A 22,737-nucleotide genomic window follows, 5' to 3' on the forward strand; every position below is an offset into this window, starting at 1 on the left:
AACTGAACCTAAATATGGAACCAATGGCATTAATAAACTGTTGCTTTAAGCCACTAAGTGTGGGGATGAGTTGTTACACAGCAAGGGACAGCTAGACTACCTTGTCATTCAACCACTTGCTATTTTTAGTATCTTACCACATGTATAAATCACTTAGAATCAATTTAATATTGCGGAACATGTCATTATACCATATGTTGTTTCCTCTGACTTTTGAAAAGTCAACAGGCTTTGAAATTCATCTGTGTTTGCTTATAGCTTTGGTTCATTCATTCTCCCTGCTGCTCTACATTGTTAATATTCCAAAATTCTCCGTTTTCCTATTAACATTCAGACTACTTCCAAACATTAGCTTCTATGATCAGTGCTGCTAAGGATATCTTTATACCTGTCTCTTACTGCTCATATGCACACATTTATCTATCATCTATGCATAGGACATGTTCAACTTTATAGGATGCCAATGGTGTTATCAATTTACACTCCCACAGTGGAGCATGGATTCCAGTTACTCCACATACATCCCAAAACTCAGTAATGTCACACATCTTTGTTTTTACTCATCTTAAAAAACAAAACAAAAAACCCCATGAAATTTGGGGTGCCTGGCTAAGTCAGTGAAGTGTGTGATTCTTAATCATGGGATCGTGCGTTCAACCCCATGTTGGATATAGAGCCTGCTAAAAAAATCAAAAATAAATTTAAAAAAATAAGGTCTATTTAAAAAGTCATAAAATCTCATAAAATCCTGTGATTCTAATTTCCATTTTTAAGCATCTTTTCATGTTTTTATAAATCTGTATTTCCTCTTCTGTGAAATAAGTAGTCATGTATTTGGACCACTTTTTTTCCTACAAGGTTGTCTTTTTTTTTAAGTTGATTTGTACAAAGTATTTAAATTTTCCGGACAGTAAGCGTTTGTCAAAAATGTTGTGAAAAGATCTCCTGTTTTATGTCTTGACTTTTCATCTCCATTTTGGTGTATTTTGATAACCAGATGTTCTTTTTTTTTTAATGTGAGCAAATATAAAAAAAGATTTCATGGCTTATTTGTATCCTGTTTAAAAAAATCCTTCCCTATTGTGAGGTCATAAAGTTTTTCTTTACATCTTCTTCCAAAAGATACAATTTTGCCTTTCACACGATTCTTTTTGTGGTGATGGTAGGCATCCAATTTTTCTATGTGGATGAACCATTTTTTCTAGAGCCATTATTCATTATTGAGTAATTTGTTCTTTCCCTATGTTCCTCCTGTCATGACTGCTTCTAACATTTTACCATTTTTTTCCAGCAGGTTTCTGGCAAAAACCCTTTTACCAGGTTAAGTAAACTATCTCCTCTGCTTAGTTAAGAATTTTTAAATGAATGGGTGGTGAGTATTGAGATTGCTTTGCCTGCATTTACTGAGATGAACATGTGGATTTTGCACCTTTAACCTGCCCATGTGGTACACAGCATCTGTAAGTTTCCTAATGCTAAATAACCGCCAATTCCCATGAAAAATCTACATTTATCATGATGCATTAACTATGTTGAGGTACTTCTGGATTACATTTGCTTTGTTTAGGGTTTTTACATTTTTGTTCATGGATGATATAGGCCAACATTTTTTAATTTCTTGTACTTTCCTTGTCAATTTTGGTCCTGGGTTATATTGGAATCATTGTGCTTGTACATGATCTCCTCTGGAAGATCGTGCGTAAGACTCAAATTGCCTGTTACTTGCAACTTTGAGAGACCTCAACGTAAAAATAACTGGGCTTGATATTTTCTTCATATAACTTTATTCAGATTTATTTGGGGGGATTATTTTTAGGACTATGTTGTTATTTGGAGAGGCAATGGTCTAAACGTGTGCCCCTTCAAAATTCGTGTTGAAAACCTAACCCCAGAGGTGATAGTATTAGGAGGTGGGGCCTTTGGGAGGTGACTGTCATGAGGGTGGAGCCTCATGAATTCGATTAGTGCCCTCATAAGAGGCCTCGGAGAGCTCCCTCACCCCTTCCACCATGTGAGGTTCCAAGAAGGCACCGGCGAGGAACCAGAGGATCCTCACCAGAACACACGCATGCAGGTGCCATGAATTTGGACCTCCCAGCCTCTGGACTTTTAAGAAGTAAGTTTCAGTGGTTTATAAGCCACCCAGGCTGTGGTATTTATTATGGCAACCTAAGTGGACTAAGACAGGGAAGTTTTATTTTCCCAGAAATTAGAGAATTTAAAAGAATGGTTGTAGGGAAAAAGGCACAGCAGTGGAGGATTACATGACTCAAAAGTCTGTTCCTCATGAGTCTGGAACAGTAAGACTGATTAGTTGGTCCCAGGAAGCAGAAGTTGAATCCAGTGATTTTTGCTTTAGCTCAGTCTCCACCCCCAATAGTACCTTTTCTGAGGTATTTTTATTATTTTTTTAACTCTTTGACAAAGAGAAAGAAACTAGTTGTTTGTTTTTAAACAAAATAGGTAGTTCAGTCCTTTAGTGCTTGCCCACTCTTGATGATACTGGACAACACCAAAGGATGTTGCTTCCGTAAAGTTCAACAATTTTAGTTTGACTTGGGAGATAACTTTTTACATTGCCAGAATTATTATTCACATTTTAGAAATGCTGAAACGTGCTAACTTGTTGAAGCATCTAACAGCCCATTTACTGAACTTAAAGTCTCAATTTCTGTCTCATGGCCCTCAAACTGTGGGAGGGAGTGAAAGTTACCTGGTTCACTTTACCACCAGCTAGGACGAATGGTGATCCACACTCTTCCTGGGCCTTCCTGGATGATAACCAGAGAGCTCAATGAAGCAGGCAAAGCCTTGGGTGCCGAGAGGCATGCTCCCATCTTACACTGTAAGATCATCACTAACATTTATCAGTGGAGTAACTTGCAAAAGCAGTAGTTGTCTGAATAACCTTTAATTCTCAACCTCACACAGCAAAGGTAATCACTTTATGATAAAACCAAGTGAAATACCATGCATTTTGTGATTTAAAATAAAGTGACTTTAGATCTGCTTCAGAGCTGGGAACAAGTCATCAGGAAGAAAACTCACAGGCCCGTATGCCTGCAGAGTTTACAGAGTGATTTTCTTCTCAGGTAAATGGCTTGGAAAGCAAAGAAGAAACAATCCAAAAATTTTCACAACCACCAAGTACGCGATTTGCCTTAAACTATTAAAGAACTCATTTTAGTGACAGTGAGGTAGCTAGAGGTCACCTGCTTACATGTCTTCTCCAAAACAGTCTTCTTAGGATAACTGGCTTGCATAACACTGAAATGTCATTTCAAAAAATAGATGTCTGGATTAATCTAAAGTCTGGATTTTATGGCTGCACTTTCACATAAATCAACACGCTTCCCAGGGACGCTTGCGAAAGCTGGGGGCTCTTATTGCACGTCAGCCAGGAGAAGATAAAAGAATCTTACACATTCTCTACCTTATAGTAATAACTTAAAAACTATGAAAAACACATTTCACAGAAGCTTTCCTAATACACCTAATGTTACCTGCATCATGAAGTCTCTGATGTCTGAGGAGGTCTACATTCTGAAGTTTACCTCACAATTAACTACTCTTCATCACTTCCTGCCCAGGATGAGTTTTTCAAAATTGAGTATGGAATGAACTTCAGTTGGAAGACCTTCCACCACATGTGTTTTATTTATAGTTTTTCTCCAGTATGAGTCCTCTGATGATTGGTAAGGGATGAGCTCTGACTAAAAGCCTTCCCACATTCTTTACATTTATACGGCTTTTCTCCTGTATGAATCCTCATATGCGTCATAAGGGATGAGCTTTGTCGGAAGGCTTTCCCACATACTTTACAGCTAAATGGTTTCTCTCCAGTGTGAATTCTCTGGTGCTGAATGAGAGCTGAGCTTTGGTTGAAGGCTTTTTCACAGTCATTACATTTATAAGGTTTCTCTCCAGTGTGAATTTTTCGATGAGTATTAACCGCTGAGTGAGAACTGAAGGCTTTTCCACATTCTTTACACTTATACGGTTTCTCTCCGGTATGGATTCTGTTGTGTATATTAAGCCGTGAAATCCAGGAGAAGGCCTTCCCACATTCGTTGCATTTGTAGGGTTTTTCTCCTGTATGAATTCTTTGATGCTGTATCAGAGCAGAGCTTTGGCTGAAGGCTTTCCCGCATTCTTTACACGCATAAGGTTTCTCCCCAGTGTGGATTCTCTGATGTATGATAAGGGCCGAGTGATAACTGAATACTTTCCCACACTCATTACAATTAAAGGGTTTCTCTCCAGTATGAATTCTATGGTGTCTACTTAGCCGAGATATTGAAGTAAAGGCTTTCCCGCACTGACTACATTCGTAGGGTTTCTCTCCAGTATGAATCCTGTGATGTTGAATAAGAGATGAGCACTGGCTAAAGGCTCTCCCACACTCGTTACATTTATAGGGCTTTTCTCCGGTATGAATTCGTTGGTGATTATTCAGGGATGAGCTTCCTTTAAATGTCTTGCCACACTCGTTGCATTTATAGGGTCTCTCTCCAGTATGCATCCTCTGATGTCCGATGAGGGATGTGGTGAAACTGAAGGCTTTCCCACATTCGCCGCAGATGTAAGGTTTCTCTCCCGTGTGAACTCTCAGGTGCTGAGTGAGAGAGGAGCTTTGGCTGAAAGCTTTCCGACATTCCTTGCATTTGTAGAGCTTCTCTCCGGTGTGGATTCTCTGGTGTTTACTCAGGGAAGAACTGTGGAGGAAGATTTTCCCACAGAGGTTACATTTGTAACATTTGCGCACCGTATTGACTCCCAGTTGTTTAAACAGAACTGAATACTGCTGGGAATGGGGTTTCCTTCCTCTGGAAACGAGTCTGGGTTTTCTAATAAGGGATGATTTCAGACTGAGATTTTTCCCGAGCTCAATACTTGTAAAGCTCCTCTCCCTCAGGTAGGTGTTTTTGATGGTGACTAAGACTTTCCTGAAAGGTTTGTTCTTTTTGCCTTGTTGCTTCTCTAGCTTGTCCTCATTTATATAGGCTTTCCCTGGCTTGAAATCAAAAGGACTGTCACCTAGGAGTTTATTCATTACTTCCTGATTTTCTTCTTCAGAAACTGTAGTTTCAAACAAGCGCTCCCAACCTAAAATAAACAAAATGGGTAAGTCTCCCTTGCACTGAGAGTAAAGAAAAGTGACACCAAAATATACAAGAACTGCTGACAAATACTTCCCGGATTCTTAAGAAAGGATGGGGAGAAAAAAGGGCAAGAGAAAGAAGCAGCATGGGAGACATGCCTGGGTGGAGAGGATCTGAGGAAAGCTCAGGTGAACTCCGAGGGAAGCTCCTCCAACAAGGGCAGCCAGGCCCGCTCTAGGAAAAAGCTCAGGTCAGCAGGGGACAGAGCACTTCTGAGTTCAGTGGGTTGTGTTACTCCTCAGCTCCCTCTCCCGCATCAGTCACCAGTGCACTCAAGATAAATCCACGAGGAACCTGCAGAGGAGCTACAAGTAAAACCTGGAAGAGCTGTGGGTCTTAAAAAGCTCTCTGAAACCCAGGGCCTCAATTAGTGCTGTTTTGGAACTCCTCCGAGTGCTGTATGTGCTGTTATGATGGACATTCCCTCACTCGTTCAAGCAGTTATTTATTTATTTATTTTTAAAGATTTTATTTATTTATTTGAGAGAGAGAATGAGAGAGAGAAAGCAGGAGAGGGGGGAGGGTCAGAGGGAGAAGCAGACTCCGCGCTGAGCAGGGAGCCCGATGCGGGACTCGATCCTGGGACTCCAGGATCATGACCTGAGCAGAAGGCAGTCGCTTAACCAACTGAGCACCCAGGCGCCCATCGTTCAAGCAGTTATTTACTCAGTAGCCACCATGCAAAGGTCAAGATCAGGAGTATGGGGAACATATCAGACAGGAATCCAGTTTTTGCAAGGTTTATATTCTAGCAGCAGGGTATTAACAGTGACCAAGTGGCCAAATAAACTAGGGATGATGAGTCCTGGAGATGACGAGAATAAGGAAAACAAACAAAAACAAGGTGATGTGCAGTATGAGTAAACGGGCTGACGTTTTAAACTGGGTGATAGGGAAGTAGAATTAAAGATGGGATCTAAATAATGAGAGCTGGCCATGCAAAAATGTGGGTGTAAAGAGGGTTCCAGTCAGAAAGAACGTAAGGCGAGAGTCAGCTTTGAGTTGTCCAGGAACCCAGATTTGTCCAGTGTGGCCTGAGCAAGAGGAACAAGCCAGTGTTACGAGGTGAGGCAAAGAAGGAGGCAGGAGCCGTACCACGCAGGGTCTTGTGAGATACAGGAAGACATCTGGAATTTCTTCAGAGATCACCGTGGGTTAGGAAGGACAGGACAGTTCTGTTTAAAGAGGATCGCAGTGGCAGTGTGACAAATGGACTGTAATTCGGGGTGGGCAGATGCAGAGCAGCCACTCAGGAGACTGGACGGAGGCGATGGCGGTCTGCACCGGCATGGCAGTGGGGGGGGCACATTGGGATGTTCTGAAGACAGAGATGACAAGTACCTTCACCTAGGAATAGGATGTACAGAGTACGTGAAAGAGAGGACTCAAGGATGATGTCCAGCTTCTGGCCTGGGCAGCTCGATGGAAACTGGTGCCATGTAACGATATGGGGACTACTGGGGGAAGATTACATTCTTGAGAATAATTTTCAGTCCACTTTTTAATCACTTAGGATACAGTACAAGGAATGGTGTCATTGCTTCAAAAGGAATGAATGTATTTTCTTAAAGGGTTTTTATTTTCTGAACTAAAAAAGAGATATATAATCATTGTAAGAAAAATAAAGAAAATACAGAAAACTATAAACACGAAAATCGAGTTCAGCCATACACACGACACACAAATATAATCATTGCTAGATGTGGAATTTAGCTCACCAGAATTTTTCTGGATATTAGAAAACACTTTTATTTAAAAAATAAAAATAGGTTGAAACTACACTTCCCCCTACCTACTCTGCACTTAAAAAAAAACTGTGGGCTTCTCTCCATGGCAACAAATGAAGGTTGCCACCATCATTTTAATGGCAATGTAAGATTTCAAAGCACAAACATAATCATAATTTAATAAATCCCCTTCTAAGAGTCACTTAGCTTTCTTCTTCCCAGTGATCCCTCATGTTATAACAAACATTCTTTATACCACCTTTGCAACTCTGCACAATTATGGAATTATTTCCTTAAGATAAACTTCCAAACCTGAATCAATTTTAATAAAGCCAGACCATCCTGCAGAAAGACTACACCCATCAACATCCTATGAAAGATACTCAGGTATCAGTCAGAGCGATAGGAAAACACTGGATATGTATTTCTTAATTTGGGGTAATACAGTAAGGGGAAAATGGCATCCAAATTGCTTTAGTTTGTAATTCATTGATTATAATGAAGTTGAATAGTTTTTCAAAGAATCCTGGGTGAATTTTCAAATTCACATTCCTTGACTTTTTAATGGTGACACTCATGCCTTGTACTGTAATTATTTATTCTCTGGACCTTTTCTCTGTTTCTCTTTATATTATACCTTTGTATTCTATAGCCACTACAGCAATCTTAATAATAGGAAAAAAAACTAGAAATTAAAATTTCCAGAAAATTAATAAATAAAATATGGCTTAACAATACAATAGAGCTCTTTCAGAGACATAGGCCTCTATTTAATGAGGGCTGAATAACTGAAGGACATTCACAATTTAAAATAGGTTTGAGAACAGTATGTATAATCAATCTCTCTCTGTCTCTCCCTCATGCACAAACACAAACACACTCAAATATTCACAATCTGAGAGGATAAATGGTAAAATATCAACAAAGGTTCATCATGGTTGGTTGGCAAAATTTCAGGTGAATCTCCTTTTTTTTTTTTTTTTAAGATTTTATTTATTTATTTGACAGAGAGACACAGCGAGAGGGAACACAAGCAGGGGGAGTGGGGGAGGGAGAAGCAGGCTTCCCGCCAAGCAGGGAGCCTGATGCGGGGCTCAATCCCAGGACCCTGGGGTCATGACCTGAGCTGAAGGCAGACGCTTAACTGACTGAGCCACCCAGGCGCCCTTCCTTTTTTTTTTTTTTTTACAATACTACATATACCTTGTATTAATTAAAAGTAGTTAATTTTTTTCAAATGCTTGCAAAAGAAGAACACAGTCAATTTGATACTAATGATTTCTTTACCAACCAGAAGGTTCAGAGCCAAATTCGAGACTCACCCATGGCTACATTGCTGGCCCTTATCACAGATATATTCACTTTTTAAGGTTCTGACCAAACTTCTATTTTATCATTATTCTTACAGTTAGCTTCCTTGGATTGTTGGTGGAATGTGGCAGAATACACATTAGTATGTAGTAGAAAAAAATGTCCCTGAAGCGAAAAAAGACTTGGCTCTTCAAAGCAAAGGGCCCCGTGATGCCAAGTAACAGTATTACACCAAAACTCCTTGGTATTTGATACAACCTAATGAACCTTCTGCATTCCAAAGATAAAAGAAAATATCCTATAATATTCTAGACAGAAGACAAGAAAAGGGGTGGAGGGACCAGATTTCTACACAGAAGATAAAGGAAAAAGAACCATGTCAATGGAGGACTTTTTAAAAACGACACTCAGTGCTCAGTCACTACAGCCAAGTGTGAAGGAAAAAAAAATTTGATGCCAGAATTCTAGATCCATAATTCTCACCAGAGAGGTAAAAGAATTGATTTTATTTATTATCTATTTTTAAAATGTATTTTTAAAGGTTTTCAATATTTGACAGAGAGAGAAAGAGAACAGAAGCACAGGGAGAGGCAGAGGCAGAGGGAGAAGCAGGCTCTCCGCCGAGCAGGGAGCCCGATGCGGGGCTCGATCCCAGGACCCTGGGATCATGACCTGAGCTGAAGGGCAGACGCTAAACCGTCTGAGCCACCCAGGCATCCTAAAAGAATTGATTGTAGACATGTACAAATAGAGCACAAACGAACCTTTCTGAAAATACTATTCAAGAAAACACTCTAGTCAAAACAAAGGGGAAAATCTGAAGACAAAGCTCATGAATGGAAACACAGGATTGAGCTGCCCAGAAAGCCTGTGTCCTGCCATCAAGAGAAATAAATGCTGGTTAAGTAGCAAAACTCAAAGGAGACAGCCACCCTCTGGTGCTAGAATCAAAGACAAAACAGAATAAAAGCAAACAAAGACAAAAAAAACCCACCGAAAACCCAGAATGACAATAACAACAACAACAAAAAACAAAGACAAAGCAGAACAGCAAATGAGAGCTTATGGATCCAGCAACCCAGAGCAGTTTTAGAGACTGAGAGACATATCCTAGCAGCCAGGGTCTGGAACATATTATTTTGAGTATTTTCACACAAAAGATTTAGGAGAATGCCATGTTGAATATCTGCGAACCTTCTGCATAAATTCTATTTATCACCATGTTGCTACTCCTGCTTTCTCGCTCTCGTGTAGTATATAAATGCACACATGTCCGCGTTTTCTTTTTAGCTGAACCATAGGTAGTAAGTTGCAGACCAAAAAAGTCAAATAAAAACCCAAGCGGGAACAATGAGGGATGTACTGTAGGGATGTACTGTAGGGATAGAAGGTCTGTTCAAACCACCAAGGGAAGATAATGTAAGAAAATAATCAGTCCAAAAAAAGGAATGGGAAGTCCTCAGATAGGGAGAAAAACCATGAGAGACTCCTAGCTATAGGAAACAAACTGAGGGTTGCTGGAGGGGAGAAGGGTGGGGGGACGGGGTAATTGGGTGATGGGCAGTAAGGAGGGCACGTGATGTGATGAGCACTGAGTGTTATATGTAACTGATGAAATACTACATCTGAAACTAATGATGTACTATATGTTTCCTAATTGAATTTTTTTTTTTTTAAAGATTTTATTTATTTGACAGAGACACAGCGAGAGCAGGAACACAAGCAGGGGGAGTGCGAGAGGGAGAAGCAAGCTTCCCGCCGAGCAGGGAGCCTGACGTGGGGCTCGATCCCAGGACCCTGGGATCATGACCTGAGCCGAAGGCAGACGCTTAACGACTGAGCCACCCAGGCGCCCCTGCCTAACTGAATTTAAATAAAAAAAAATTTTTAAAAAGGAAAATAATCAGTCCGAAAAACAGGGGAAGATATGACTCACAAGACTTTATGCGTTATATACGGTGTCACATTTTCTGCATTCACATTACAAAGGACATCGGAGAGAAGTGGGCCCTTCTTGGGAGAATTCAACTCTCCCTCTGAACCTGCCGTATCAAGGACTCAGAAAGGTAGAGAGAGAGGATATGCCCTTCCCAGCCTTCCCCAGGCCCTGGTCAACGTCTTCTGATCAGCAGAAGCCAGGCAGTGAGAAAATGCTCTGTTCACTTCCCAATCACTGTCACTCACCTACACACGGGCCTTGAGACACTCCATTTTCCACCATCCAGGGGTCTTCCCCTTGCTGTAGCTGGAAGATGACCTTTGGTTTGGAAAACAGGATTCCTGTTCGTGAGCAAGAAGAAGAGAATGAGTCCGCTGTGCAGACATGAGAGGGGCTTAAGTTAGGCTCCTAGGGGATGGCCGGAGGTGGTCTCAGGAAGAAAGTCAGGGCGCTGGTTGGGCACGCCTCCAAACTGGAACCTCTCATGAGACCCAGAGGGACAGAGTCTGGGGACAAAGAACAGCAAAAGCACACAAAGGCTGCCCAACACCGACTCTACCAACCCGAGGCCTTTCTTGGCAGGGGCCGGGGGGAGCAACTGCCACCCTGTGAGCCCCCCTGCGGGTCCTCCTCGGAGAGGGCCCCACGATGCTCCCCCGACAGACTCTCCATCACGAGGAAAGGTCCTTACCCAGCGAGACGAGGGTGCCGTAGTTCTCCAGCATCACCTCCCGGTACAGGGTCCTCTGCGCGGAGTCCAGGCGCAGCCACTCGTCCTGGCTGAAGAACACGGCCACGTCCCTGAATGTCACAGACTCCTGCAACGGGAAACCCACTCCTGCTCACCTGGGACCATCCCCTTGGGGGATGAGCAGCCAGCCTGTCGCCGCGCAAGGTTGCAAGCATCTCTAGGCGAGTCTCTGTCCTTTCCAAATGTACCTACAGTTGTTCCCACTTCTGCAGGGAGTTATGTTCTAAGATCCCTCCCCCAGAGGATGCCTAAAACTTGGGGAGTACCATACCCTATATATACTGGTTTTTCCTATAAATACAATCCTATGATAAAGTTTAATTTATAAATCAGGCACAGTAAGAAATTAACAACTAATAATAGAACAATTATAACAATATACTATAGCAAAATTATGTGAATGTGGTCTCTCCCTCTCAAAACATCTTACTGTGCTGTTCTTACCCTTCTTCTGCTTGTAATATTGTCACAGCTAGACCCCAAGACCTGACCTTTACTGCCCACCTGCTTGTACTCACTGACCTTTGTCCCACATTTTTCCTTAAGCTCTTCTTTCCAGCTTATCTCTTAACTCAGGCAAATGGAAAGTGAAACTGCCCCTCCAGAATATTCCACCCCCTAGTTAACAACTGTCAATAAAAGATAGCAACTCAAACCCCAGGGCACAAAGCTCCCGCTCGCGCTCTCTCTCTCTTTCTCTCAAGCTCATCTGCTCTCCTATCTTGAGAGTATAATTTTTGCTTTAATAAACTTCCCTGCTGTGTCACCATCTGCTGTGTTGTGTGTCCATCCTTGAATTCTTTCTTGAGACAAGACCAAGAACCTTCAGCAACTCCTTCAGGACAGGCTTGGTCGAGGCCCCAGGGCCTCCCCAGTTCACCCGGCAACACTGAAACCCTGCGTTGTTCAAGAATCAACTAGACTACAAGTACCTCGGATCACACTTGCTGATTCTGAGGTCTTCTTTCTTGGATCTTCCTAGACAATCACCTGGACTCCTATTAGGTACCACTCTAGTTGATTGGTCCTCAATTCCTTGAGAGTAAGGACCAGACATTTTCTCTTTGAATTCCTAATGTTACAGAGAGAATTACCTGATTCCCCCAAGTTTCCAACCTTCACAGGGAAAAAAACATACCTAGATCCCTCACAGAGCTCTGGGTGTGGCTTTGGCACAAGGCTGGGGAGGGGGAACACTGAACTCCTAATCAACAAGTACTTAGCTGTTAGGTGGGGAATTCCCAATGAGACCGGCCCCAAGCACTAGAGAAACAGCTTGATGTGGTCCATACATACAATGGATTATTACTCGGCCATCAGAAAGGATGAATACCACCATTTGCATCAACATGGATGGAACTGGAGGGGACTGTGCTAAGTGAACCCTAATCCAGGACCTAATCCAGAACCTAATCCAGAACTACTCGGATTTCTTCACATGCTTGAAGAAATGAGCTAGAATCACAACTAATGAATCCTTGAATACTACATCAAAAACTAATGAACATAATAAAAAATATTAAAAAAGAGAGAGAGAGAGAAGCAGCTTCTTTCCTGAGTTACCCTACCAGGCCCTCAGGTCCCTCCATGGGCTTCACTGCCTCCTAAAGCTCAACAATGGCTTCAGTGTGTTCACATCTCTGAACCAGGTAGGCAGGTGAAGAAAGAAGCCCTCACTCACCTGAGCCTGGGCTGGCAGCAACCTTGTGGCCATTTCTCCCTCCTGGAGAAGGCACCTGAAATGGAGAAAGAAACTGTGAGCAGTCTGTCTGTCCATCCTGTCTGTACTCCCACCCTCATGAGGCCTGACTAAATTAGAGAGCCCCACACACTGAGCAGCCTGCAGATGGAAGCCAGAGGGAAACTGGGAGCCCAGGCATCCCTGAGTTAGAGGGTCCGTGGGCATGGCCACCCAAACCAGGAGTGGGCAGCAAGCATACTTCCAGTCACCGGCCGGCTACCTTTCAGCCAGTGGTTTCTGAATAAAGATAAATCAGACTAAGGAATTAGAGCCATCTGATGTACATTAACAGAGTAAAGGGCAGTCAGGCCGGGCTCACAGAGATGCTCAATAGAAGAGAAATAACATAAATATTCCGCACATCTATACTTAAGTATTTTGAACTATATTATAATTATAAAATTATATTGTACCTAACATAGTAAATAATTAGATATAAAGTATGACAGCAAAGTATAATAATATGATAATTACAATAATTCTTCACATAACATTCGAAGGAAATTGGTGTTCTTTTCAGGAAGAGCCAACCGAAAATTAGTCTTCTCTTCCCCCTCGGAAATGGTGCTTCCTTTATGAAGAAAGAGTTATCAAATTCCCTTAATATAAACGAAAACATTACCCATCCTCTCCCTGCTCCAAAAAAACCCCACAAGGCTCAAAAGAAAGAGCATCATTGGCTAAAGATGAATTTAAAATTTGGGGAAAAGGGAAGTAACTCAGCAAAAGGACGAAATTAATCTAAACAAACAAACAAAAAGAATAGTCAAATCACTCTAGGATTCACTCCGGGAGAACGGGGCCACACAAGCTCAATATAGCAAGGATAGCAAAAACTAATACACAATGGAATAAAGTTGAAACTCGGAGCGAGGTGGGGGTGGGGGAGACCCACAAACGCTACCAGCCAAAAGCCGCCCCCGGGTGCACGAACCCTCCAACGAGGCAGGGCTCGCTGCAATCTCAGTTCTGGGGCCACTGCTCCAAGAGCCCCGCCCGAGGCTGGCGCCCGGGGCTCAGGCGGCGACAGCTCCGATTTTCGGGGCTGCGGGACCGCGGGAGCCCAGAGCTCCCGGGGCAACGCCCCCTCCCCGGGCCGCCTTCACCTGCCGAGGCCGCCGCCGCCGCCGCTCCGACGCCCGCAACGGGGACTCGCGCGGCGGCCTGCCCTCTGCCCTGGCCCCGCCGCGGGAGCTGCACACCCTGGGCCCGCTCTCACCGGCAGCCTGTACCTGCGCCCGCCGCGACGGGGACGCCAAGCGGCGGACCGCACTGGAGACACGCAGGATACCTAGTCCGGGGATATTTTTCGCCGCCGCCGCCAGGCCGCCGGGCGCAACTGCGCCTGCGCACGAGAGAGGGAGCCGGGTGCCTCGGCCGAACCGCAGCACTTTTCCTTTCGAACTCTATTTCCCAGACATCGTCGCAGGACGGCGGCCTACGGTGTCCGAGAAGGGCCAATCGCGGTAAGGCTAGAGAACGCCGTTTTGCCGGGAGCCCAAGAAGGCTGAAGCCTCGTCTTTCTGCCTCTCTCAGCACTTGTCCTGTCGAGCACCCTTTATGGGAAAAGTGGGTATGTATTTAAAAATATGGAAAATTCGCCGCTTGCTGCTGCTCGTTCTTGATTCAGCAATTCCTCGTCTGGGTATATTCCCAATGGAATTGAAAGCGATGACTTAAACTGGTATTTGTACAATGTTAAGAGCAGCATTATTTACAGTAGCCAAAAGATGGAAACAAGCCGGTGTCAGTGGACAGGTGAGTGGATAAACATAATGTGGTGTGTGCGTACAGTGGAAAATCAGTCAGTCGTATAAAGGACAGAAATTCGGACCCATGCTCCAACATGGATGGAGCTTGAAGACATGCCAAGTAAAATAAGGCAGACTTAAATACTGTGTGATTCCACTTATATGAGGTATTTAGAATAGTCAGAGTCATAGACAAAGTAGAAAAACGGTTACCAGGGGTTTGGGGAAGAGGGGAATGAGAATTTATTGTTTAATGGGTATAGAGTTTCAGTTTGGATGATGAAAAAGTTCTGGAAATGGATGACGGTGATGGTTGTACAACAGTGTGAATGAACTTAGTACTCCTGAACTGTACACTTAGAAATGGCTAAAATGGTAAATTTTGTGTTATGTGACTTTTACCGCGATAAAAATAATAGCAATACAAGATAAAGAAGTAACAATTATGAACTGTTATTGGCAAAACAGCATAACATTGAGATTTACAAAGTATAAATAAAGTGACAGACTGAGTAGACATGATTGCCTCCTTTTTTCTCTTAATATTCCTTAAAATGACAAAAACACATACATATTTAATTTTCAAAGGAATGGATTCCCTACAGCTCTAGAAAATACCATCAGAACCCCAGAAATTGAGAGAAAAGCTTGGAAGGCATGCAGCAGTGTGCCCTGAGGTCCAAAATCCATCTAATAGATTCAGAAGAAGAAACCAGAAATGAAGAGGAAGAAAAATTACAAATAGATTACAGATAAAGCTATGGAAACGTTCGAGCTGAAGAAGGCTTGGGTCTTCAGATTAAATAGAATATAAGGTGTTGAACATAATGATGGGGTTGGGCCACGGGAGGCCTACAAAAATATATCCTGGATGAAATTTCAGAAGTCTTAAGGATAAACAGAAAATCCTAGGAGCTACCAGGATGTAAGAATGAAATAAAAGATTACCTATGTGTCCCTTGCTACAAGTAATAGAAGATGGGACTGCTTCAATTGTCTTAAATGATACAGGGAGAACGAGAAATTCTTGGGTTGGACTCTAGCTCCCTCAGAATGAGTAGTTCAGTGAGGTCATCAAAAAACCAAGTTTCTTCCTTCCCTCCTCTCTGCTGCTCAGGAGTTGGGTGCGATGTGGACATGCACATTCCCAAATTCTGTTGGGAAATAGGAAGAGGGGGTTGAATGGATGTTGGTTAATCAAGAATGCCCACTATTCCAGGCAAAGCAAAGAGGCTGATATCAGACTCTCAGCAGCAGCACTGGATTCTAGAAGACAGTGTGGAGCAATATTCTCAGATTTCTAAAGTAAAATGACTTAGGACTTGTAATTCTGTAACCCTTTAATCTAGCATTCAATTGTGAGTGAAGTAAAGGCATTTGGAAGATTAAAGAATTTGCATAGATTGTAATCCCTAAAATATCTCTGATTGAATTAATGAAATATAATCCATTAAAAAAATCAAAGAGGGGTACCTGGGTGGCTCAAGTCAGTTGGACGTCTGACTCTTGATTTCGGCTCAGGTTATGATCTTTGGGTTGTGAGGTCAAGCCCCATGTTAGTCTCTATACTGGGCATGGAGCCTCCTTGGGATTCTCTCTCCTCTCTACCCCTCCTCCATGCTTGCACACTCTCATTCTCTCTCTTCCTTAAAAAAGAAAAAAATCAAAGAAAGTATAACTTGTGTGGATTATAGGAGAATGTAGTAAGTACATTAGTAAAACATCGGGGTTCAAAATGATTCTTGAGCATATTGTGAAGATAATAGGATTGAAAACACAGATGACGGGGAGCCTGGGTGGCTCAGTCATTAAGCATCTGCCTTCGGCTCAGGTCGTGATCCCAGGGTCCTGGGATCGAGCCCCACATCGGGCTCCCTGCTCCACAGGAAGCCTGCTTCTCCCTCTCCCACTCCCTCTGCTTGTGTTCCCTCTCTCGCTGTGTCTCTCTCTGTCAAATAAGTAAATAAAATCTTAAAAAAAAACAAAACACAGGTGATAACAAAAGGGAATGGCAGAGAGGGTGTGATGACAGGCTAAGGTTCTTGTCTTTTTCAGGGGGCTGACACAGATACCAATTGACTTCAGATGTAAATTTTATGTATATTAAGTATTTAATAGAGACCAGTAGGCAAATGGAAACAGGGTATATGACTTCCTAACCAGCTGCAGAGTAATCTTAAACTATATTCTTTTAAGTCAACATTCTTTTTTAAATATAAATTGTTTGATTTATTTTTGTAATTAGAACTTCACGAAGTTGTCTTTTCAACTTTTCAGTTTGTTTTATTAATGTGAAATTATACTGTAGTACACAAAAGTTGGTCACCTGGGGAACAATAATTGTATATTCAGCTTAACAGAAATAAAAGGATATTTGTCTTAAAATGCAAGATTTTATCTGCTGCAAAATGTTTTGTCATGTGATCACATTATAAAAGTTTTGAAGTGGGCGCCTGGGTGGCTCAGTTGGTTGGGCGACTGCCTTCGGCTCAGGTCATGATCCTGGAGTCCCAGGATCGAGTCCCGCATCGGGCTCCTTGCTCAGCGGGCAGCCTGCTTCGCCCTCTGACCTTCCCCCCTCTCATGCTCTCTCTCTCTATCTCATTCTCTCTCAAATAAATAAATAAAATCTTTAAAAAAAAAAAAGTTTTGAAGTAACATTTTTTTAATTCTTAATAAGGTTGTTGTGTGGCTACAGGTCCCAATCAGTGTAGTAGAGAGAGACCTGCAGCCCTGTTCTCCATCACCCAGCTCGGGATATTTCTCCCTTCCCCATCTAGCATGTCCTGAGCCTTGGCATCAGCCCGTTCTGTGTAGGAATGTGGACCCAGGGCCCTGGGCTATGCTAATGGGGAGGAGAGCAGGGCTTGCACCAAGCTGCCTCATTCCCCAGAGTCTGAGTGCCTGCTCACCAGCACTGCCTGCCTTCTAGCCCACTGGGCCATCAGTATTTGGAGTCTTGGACCTGACACATTGGGAGGTAATGCTGGCTCAGCTTTGAGTATCTTGGGGAGTATGAAGACAGCCCCCAAAAGGAGGGCTTTTCTACCAGGACCTAATGCATTAGTGGTCTGGGCCACAGAGAGACACTGGCCAAGGATGGAATCACCACTTTAGCTGTTGGCAGCTCACCTTCCAAACTGTCGAGTACGTTTTTTGCTGTCTGCATCTCTTGGAGTAGTGTTACAGCCTACTTATCCACCAGTATCAACAAGGAGACTTAGAACCAAAATTTAGAAATCTAGCTTACTGTGTTTTATTTTCGATTATGCATATGTGGAAATCTGTACTTCCATGATGTTGCCTTACCAGGTCTCTGCAAAGCAACATATAGGACTTCATCAAAATGAAAAATTTCTACTCATCAAGTGACAGTTTTAGGAGCATGAAAAGACAAGACACAGATGGGGAGAAACATTTGAAAAGCATATATCTGATAGTTTTGTATCCAGAACATCTAAAGAACTTCAAAAAACTCTGTTGTACTACACCAAACAGCCTAATTTTTTAAATGGGCAAAAGATTTGGTCAGATACTTCACTAAAAAGATACAAGAATGGCAATTAAACTCAGAAAATGTTGCACAACATCATTAGTCCTTAGGGAAATGCAAATTCAGCCTATAGGGAGATACCACTACGTACCTACTACAGTAGAGAGGACCACGGCCCCTCAAATACGTCCATATCTTAATCCCCAGGATGTGTGACTGTTACCTTATATGGCAGAAGGGACCATGCCCATGTGATCTAGTTAAGGATTCTGAGATGGGGCAGTTATCCTGGATTATCTAGGTGTGCTTGACATAATCACATTGGTCCTTACAAAAGGCGGGCAGGGAGTCGGAATGGAGGTTATATGATGATGGAAGCAGGGGGATAGAAAGAAAGAATTGAAGATGCCAAACTGCTGCCTTTGAAGATGGAGGAAAGAGGCTGTAAGCCAAGGAATACGGGTACCTACCAAAAGCTGGAAAACGCAAGGAAAGGGATTCTCCCTTAGAGCCCCAGGAGGAAGCAGCCATGCTGTCATGTTGACTTGGGCTCAGTGAAATTGATTTTGGACCTCTGGCCTCCAGAATTGCAAGGGAATAAATGCATGTTTTAAGCCCCTGAATTTGTGGCGGTTTGTCACAGCAGCAATAAGAAACTAACACACCTACTAAAATGATTGAATAATTTTTTAAAGGATAATACAAAATGCTGGTGAAAACGTGAAAAGAGCAGAACTCTCACACTTTGGAAAACATTTTGTCAGTTTCTTATAAAGTTAAACATGCACTTTCCATATGACCCAGCAATCTCACGTCTAGGTATCTACTCAAGGGTAAATGAAAACATATGTCCACACAAAAACCTGTATGAACATCTTTTTTTTTGGAAAAGATTTTATTTATTTATCTGACACAGAGAGAGAGAGTGAGTGAGAGAGAGCAGCAGAGGGAGAGGGAGAAGCAGACTCCCTGCCAAGTAGGGAGCCTGACATGGGGCTCGATCCCAGGACCCTGGAATCATGACCTGAGCTGAAGGCAGATGCTTAACCAACTGACCTACCCAGGCGTCCCTGTAAGAAAATCAATAGATTTCGATATCTTCATGCAGTAAAAAGAAACAAATTGCTGACATTTGTCAACATAATCTTTTTTAAAAAATGATTTTATTTATTTGAAAGAGAGATAGCGAGAGATAAAGCACGAGCAGGGGAGAGAGGGAGAAGCAGGCTCCCCGCTCCCAATACAGGTCTCAATCCCAGGACCCTGGGATCATGACCTGAGCCGAAGGCAGATGCTTAACCAACTGAGCCACCCAGGCGCCCCAACATAGATTAATCTTAAAAGCATTATGCTAAGTGAGAGAAGCAGGACACAAGAGGTTACATATTGTGTGCTCCTTTATATATAATATACAAGAAGAGACAAAGCTAGAAGGGACAGAAGTAAAATCAGTGGTTCCCTAATGCTGGGGATAATGGGGGGAAGGGATTAACTGTAAAGGAGCACAAGAGATAGGGAGTTCAGTGGTGAAGAGGCTGTATAAACAAACCTTATTCTTTACTAATTTAGTACCCAAGCCCAAACTTCTTTGTCTTGTCCACTTTTCACAAATGTATTATTGCTTTGTCTAAAAGCTGCCTGCTTTGGTCACTTCTCTGAGTCTTCCATTTCTATGAGCTCCTGTACATGCAAATTAATCTGTCTTATGTCAATTTAGTATTTATTTATTTATTTTAAGATTTATTTACTTATTTTAGGTGGGAGGAAGAGAGAAAGAGAGTCTTTAAGCAGACTCCATGCTGAGTGCGGAGCCTGACACAGGGTTCAGTCTTACGACCCATGAGATCATGACTTGAGCCAAAACCAGAGTTGGATGCCCAATTGACTCTGCCACTGAGGCACCCCATGGTCAATTTAATTTTTAGAACAGCCAAAAGGATCTAGAAGGGTAGAGGAAACTTTTTCCCCTCCCCTACAATATGGCAGTTCTATTTTTAATTTAAGGAAACTCTGGGGGCGCCTGGGTGTCTCAGTCGTTAAGCATCTGCCTTCAGCTTAGGTCATGATCCTGGGGTCCTGGGATCGAGCCCCACATTGGGCTCCCTGTTCAGCGGGAAGCCTGCCTCTCCCGCTCCCACTCCGCCTGCTTGTGTTCCCTCTCTCACTGTGTCTCTCTCTGTCAAATAAATAAATAAATAAATAAATAAATAAATAAATAAATAAATAAATAAAAATCTTAAAAAAAAAATTAAGGAAACTCCATACTGTTTTCCACGGGGACTGCACCAATTTGCATTCCCAGTAACAGCGCACAAGGGTTCCCTTTTTTCCACATCCTGGCCAACGCTTGTTATTTCTTGTCTTTTTGATAATAGTCATTCTAACAGGTGTAAGGTGATATCTCATTGTGATTTTGATTTGCATTTCCCTGCTGATGAGTGATGTTGAGTACTTTGTCATGTACCTGTTGGCCATCCATACGTCTTCTTTGGAAAAATGTCTATTCGGGTCCTCTGCCCATTTTTTTAATCAGATCGTTTGGGGTTTTTTTGCTGTCGAGTTATATGAGTTCTTTATCTATTTTGGATATTAATCCCTTATCAGATATATGATTTATAAATATTTTCTCCCATTCAGTAAGTTGCCTTTTCATTTGTTGATAGTTTCCTTTGCTGTGTAGAAGCATTTTTTTTTTCTAAATTAGGAAACACTTGATATAAGGGTTGGGAGTTATAACTCAGTTTCCTTCTTTGTAGTGTTAAAAAGAAGACAGCAGGCCCAGGATGGAGTCACTTGTGCTAAACCCCACATCAGCAAACCAAGACTTAATACCCAATCTAATTAGTTTCAGCCCTCCAGGAATGTGACCTTTAACCAGTTAATCTGAAGTTACCTGGTCAGCACTAGTTAGGAGGTCCACCTGGCCTGGAAGAATGCATTCACTCTCTGTTAATAATTTCCTTTTCTCTACTCCCACTCTGCCTTTACAAACCTTACCTTTTTGCAGCATTTTGGAGCTCCTCTGTATTTATTAGATTGGATGCTGCCCAAATTATGAATAAGGCCCATTAGACCTTCAGACTTAAACTTGGTTGCATTTTTATTATTTAACAGATTTGGTGGCCGTGGTGGGACTGAAGGAGGCTTCCAATGGCTTCAGGGACAGCAAAAACATAGGTGTGGTATCCCATAAACCTTTTGAGTTTACAGTCTTTCTCATGGTTTCCAAGGACCATAGGTAGATCCCCTTTCTGTTCTGAGCTCCACTCTCTGCATTGAGTTCCTGATCTAATTGGCTTTCTAGTCCAGGATTTAGCAGGTCAGTTTGAGCAGGTCAGTTTGACCATTAGTTCTGGAAATTCTTACCCAGTTCAATTTTATGATCTTAAAATTACCAGCAAAGCCCTTTCTATGAATCTCTCTGAAGATGAAACACTTTTGCAAAAGCATCAGAGTAAAATAATAACTCTGTAAATGACAAAGACTGAAAATTTCCATGGTTAGAGATCTGATTAGAGTTCATTATGAGGCAGTTGACAAGGAAATTTGGTTATTTTTGTGACATACAACTTTTAAGATAATAACTAGGATTATGACGGGAACAATATTTAGTTATCCATTTAACCATAGTGACAAAAGATTTCGCAGGCAAACATAGAAGCTTACATAGTTCTGAGCAAAACTTAGCTCTTTCAATGATGAGTGTACCAGGTTTAATGTCGGTGATTATTTTTGACAAGACACAGGCCTCTTTTTTCTAGGCAGACTACTTAAAAGGTAAATAAATAAGCACCCTTTCATAATCCCTTATTATTGAGAGCAGACCAATAGTCCAAGAAAATTTTGTCCTTTGAGCTAAGAGAAAACCAAATTCTAACTTTGCTCCAGCTTATTTTTAATACAAAACTCATTTACTTAAATTTGTTCCAATCTTATCTAATCCAGATTATGTATAAAATTCCTTTCCCTTAGCTTTTCTAGTAGTTTTAATTACATATATTAGAATTGTTATCCTTTACAAACCTTAGTTTTTAGTGAAATTAAATAAGTAAACAATCATGAACTGTCTTTTATATTAACGTTCTGTGTTTTTGCAAATGTATTAATACATTTCATAATTTCTAGCAACATATGCTTTCTCATAGTAAATGTTTCAATGGGGTGTCATGTATGTTTACTAACAGACCCAAATTTATTTGCAGTTCCTCTGTAATAAGCCAGAGGTAAATAAACATATATTCAGTAATAAATGTTTCCGTATCTTATCTTATTTGGAAATGATCTAGCTATTTAATGACCTCATCATTTAATTTAACTTAGCAAAACTTTAAGGTTTTAGGTGACCGAAATTTTCAGGGAACCTAAAAACTTTTATCCCCCTTACATCTATTTAAATCACTTGTTTTCAACAATTATGTTTGGAGTACCTACAGAAACCTCATTAAACATTAGACAAAGTTAACCATTACCCCCAAGCTATTTTTCTTGCTGACATATCTTGTAAGAGATAACATGAACTTACTTGGCTAGTCAACTCAGGTGGAATACAAGTTTTATGTTTAACGTTGATTGAATAAACCAACAACCTTAAACTAGCTTTAATGCCAGATCTTTTTCCCAGATCACATGAACCTGAAATTCCCTTGGGTTAGTTTCTATTATATTCTTGAGAATTTTTATGAAGTTTATATAAGTGCTTATTTGTTTAAACCAACGAAAGAGAAGTCTAATGCAAATTAACTTGATAGTACCGTCTGGAGGTAGAAAATACCACACATCCACAACACACATGTAGAGACACACATAAACATGCAGACGGAATAAACAGAGACTTTATAGCTTCCGCTTTCGTTCTAAAAGAA

The 22,737-nt window shown here is 41.7% G+C and overlaps 1 protein-coding gene across 1 annotated transcript; it reads right to left on the reverse strand.

Moving 5' to 3' along the window:
* Nucleotides 1-2,892: 2,892 nt before the first annotated feature.
* On the reverse strand, nucleotides 2,893-13,987 carry ZNF879 (zinc finger protein 879). The gene is given in 6 exon segments (XM_031017644.2): nucleotides 2,893-3,692; nucleotides 3,695-5,106; nucleotides 10,385-10,480; nucleotides 10,831-10,957; nucleotides 12,572-12,626; nucleotides 13,851-13,987. Coding segments are annotated over 5 exon segments (1,785 nt in total). The 5' UTR covers nucleotides 12,605-12,626; nucleotides 13,851-13,987; the 3' UTR covers nucleotides 2,893-3,575.
* Between the last annotated feature and the right edge of the window lie 8,750 nt (nucleotides 13,988-22,737).

Source organism: Leptonychotes weddellii, chromosome 7 (genome assembly GCF_054177405.1).
Source record: "Leptonychotes weddellii isolate Sample4059 chromosome 7, ASM5417740v2, whole genome shotgun sequence".
In the NCBI taxonomy this organism is placed as follows: Eukaryota; Metazoa; Chordata; class Mammalia; order Carnivora; family Phocidae; genus Leptonychotes; species Leptonychotes weddellii.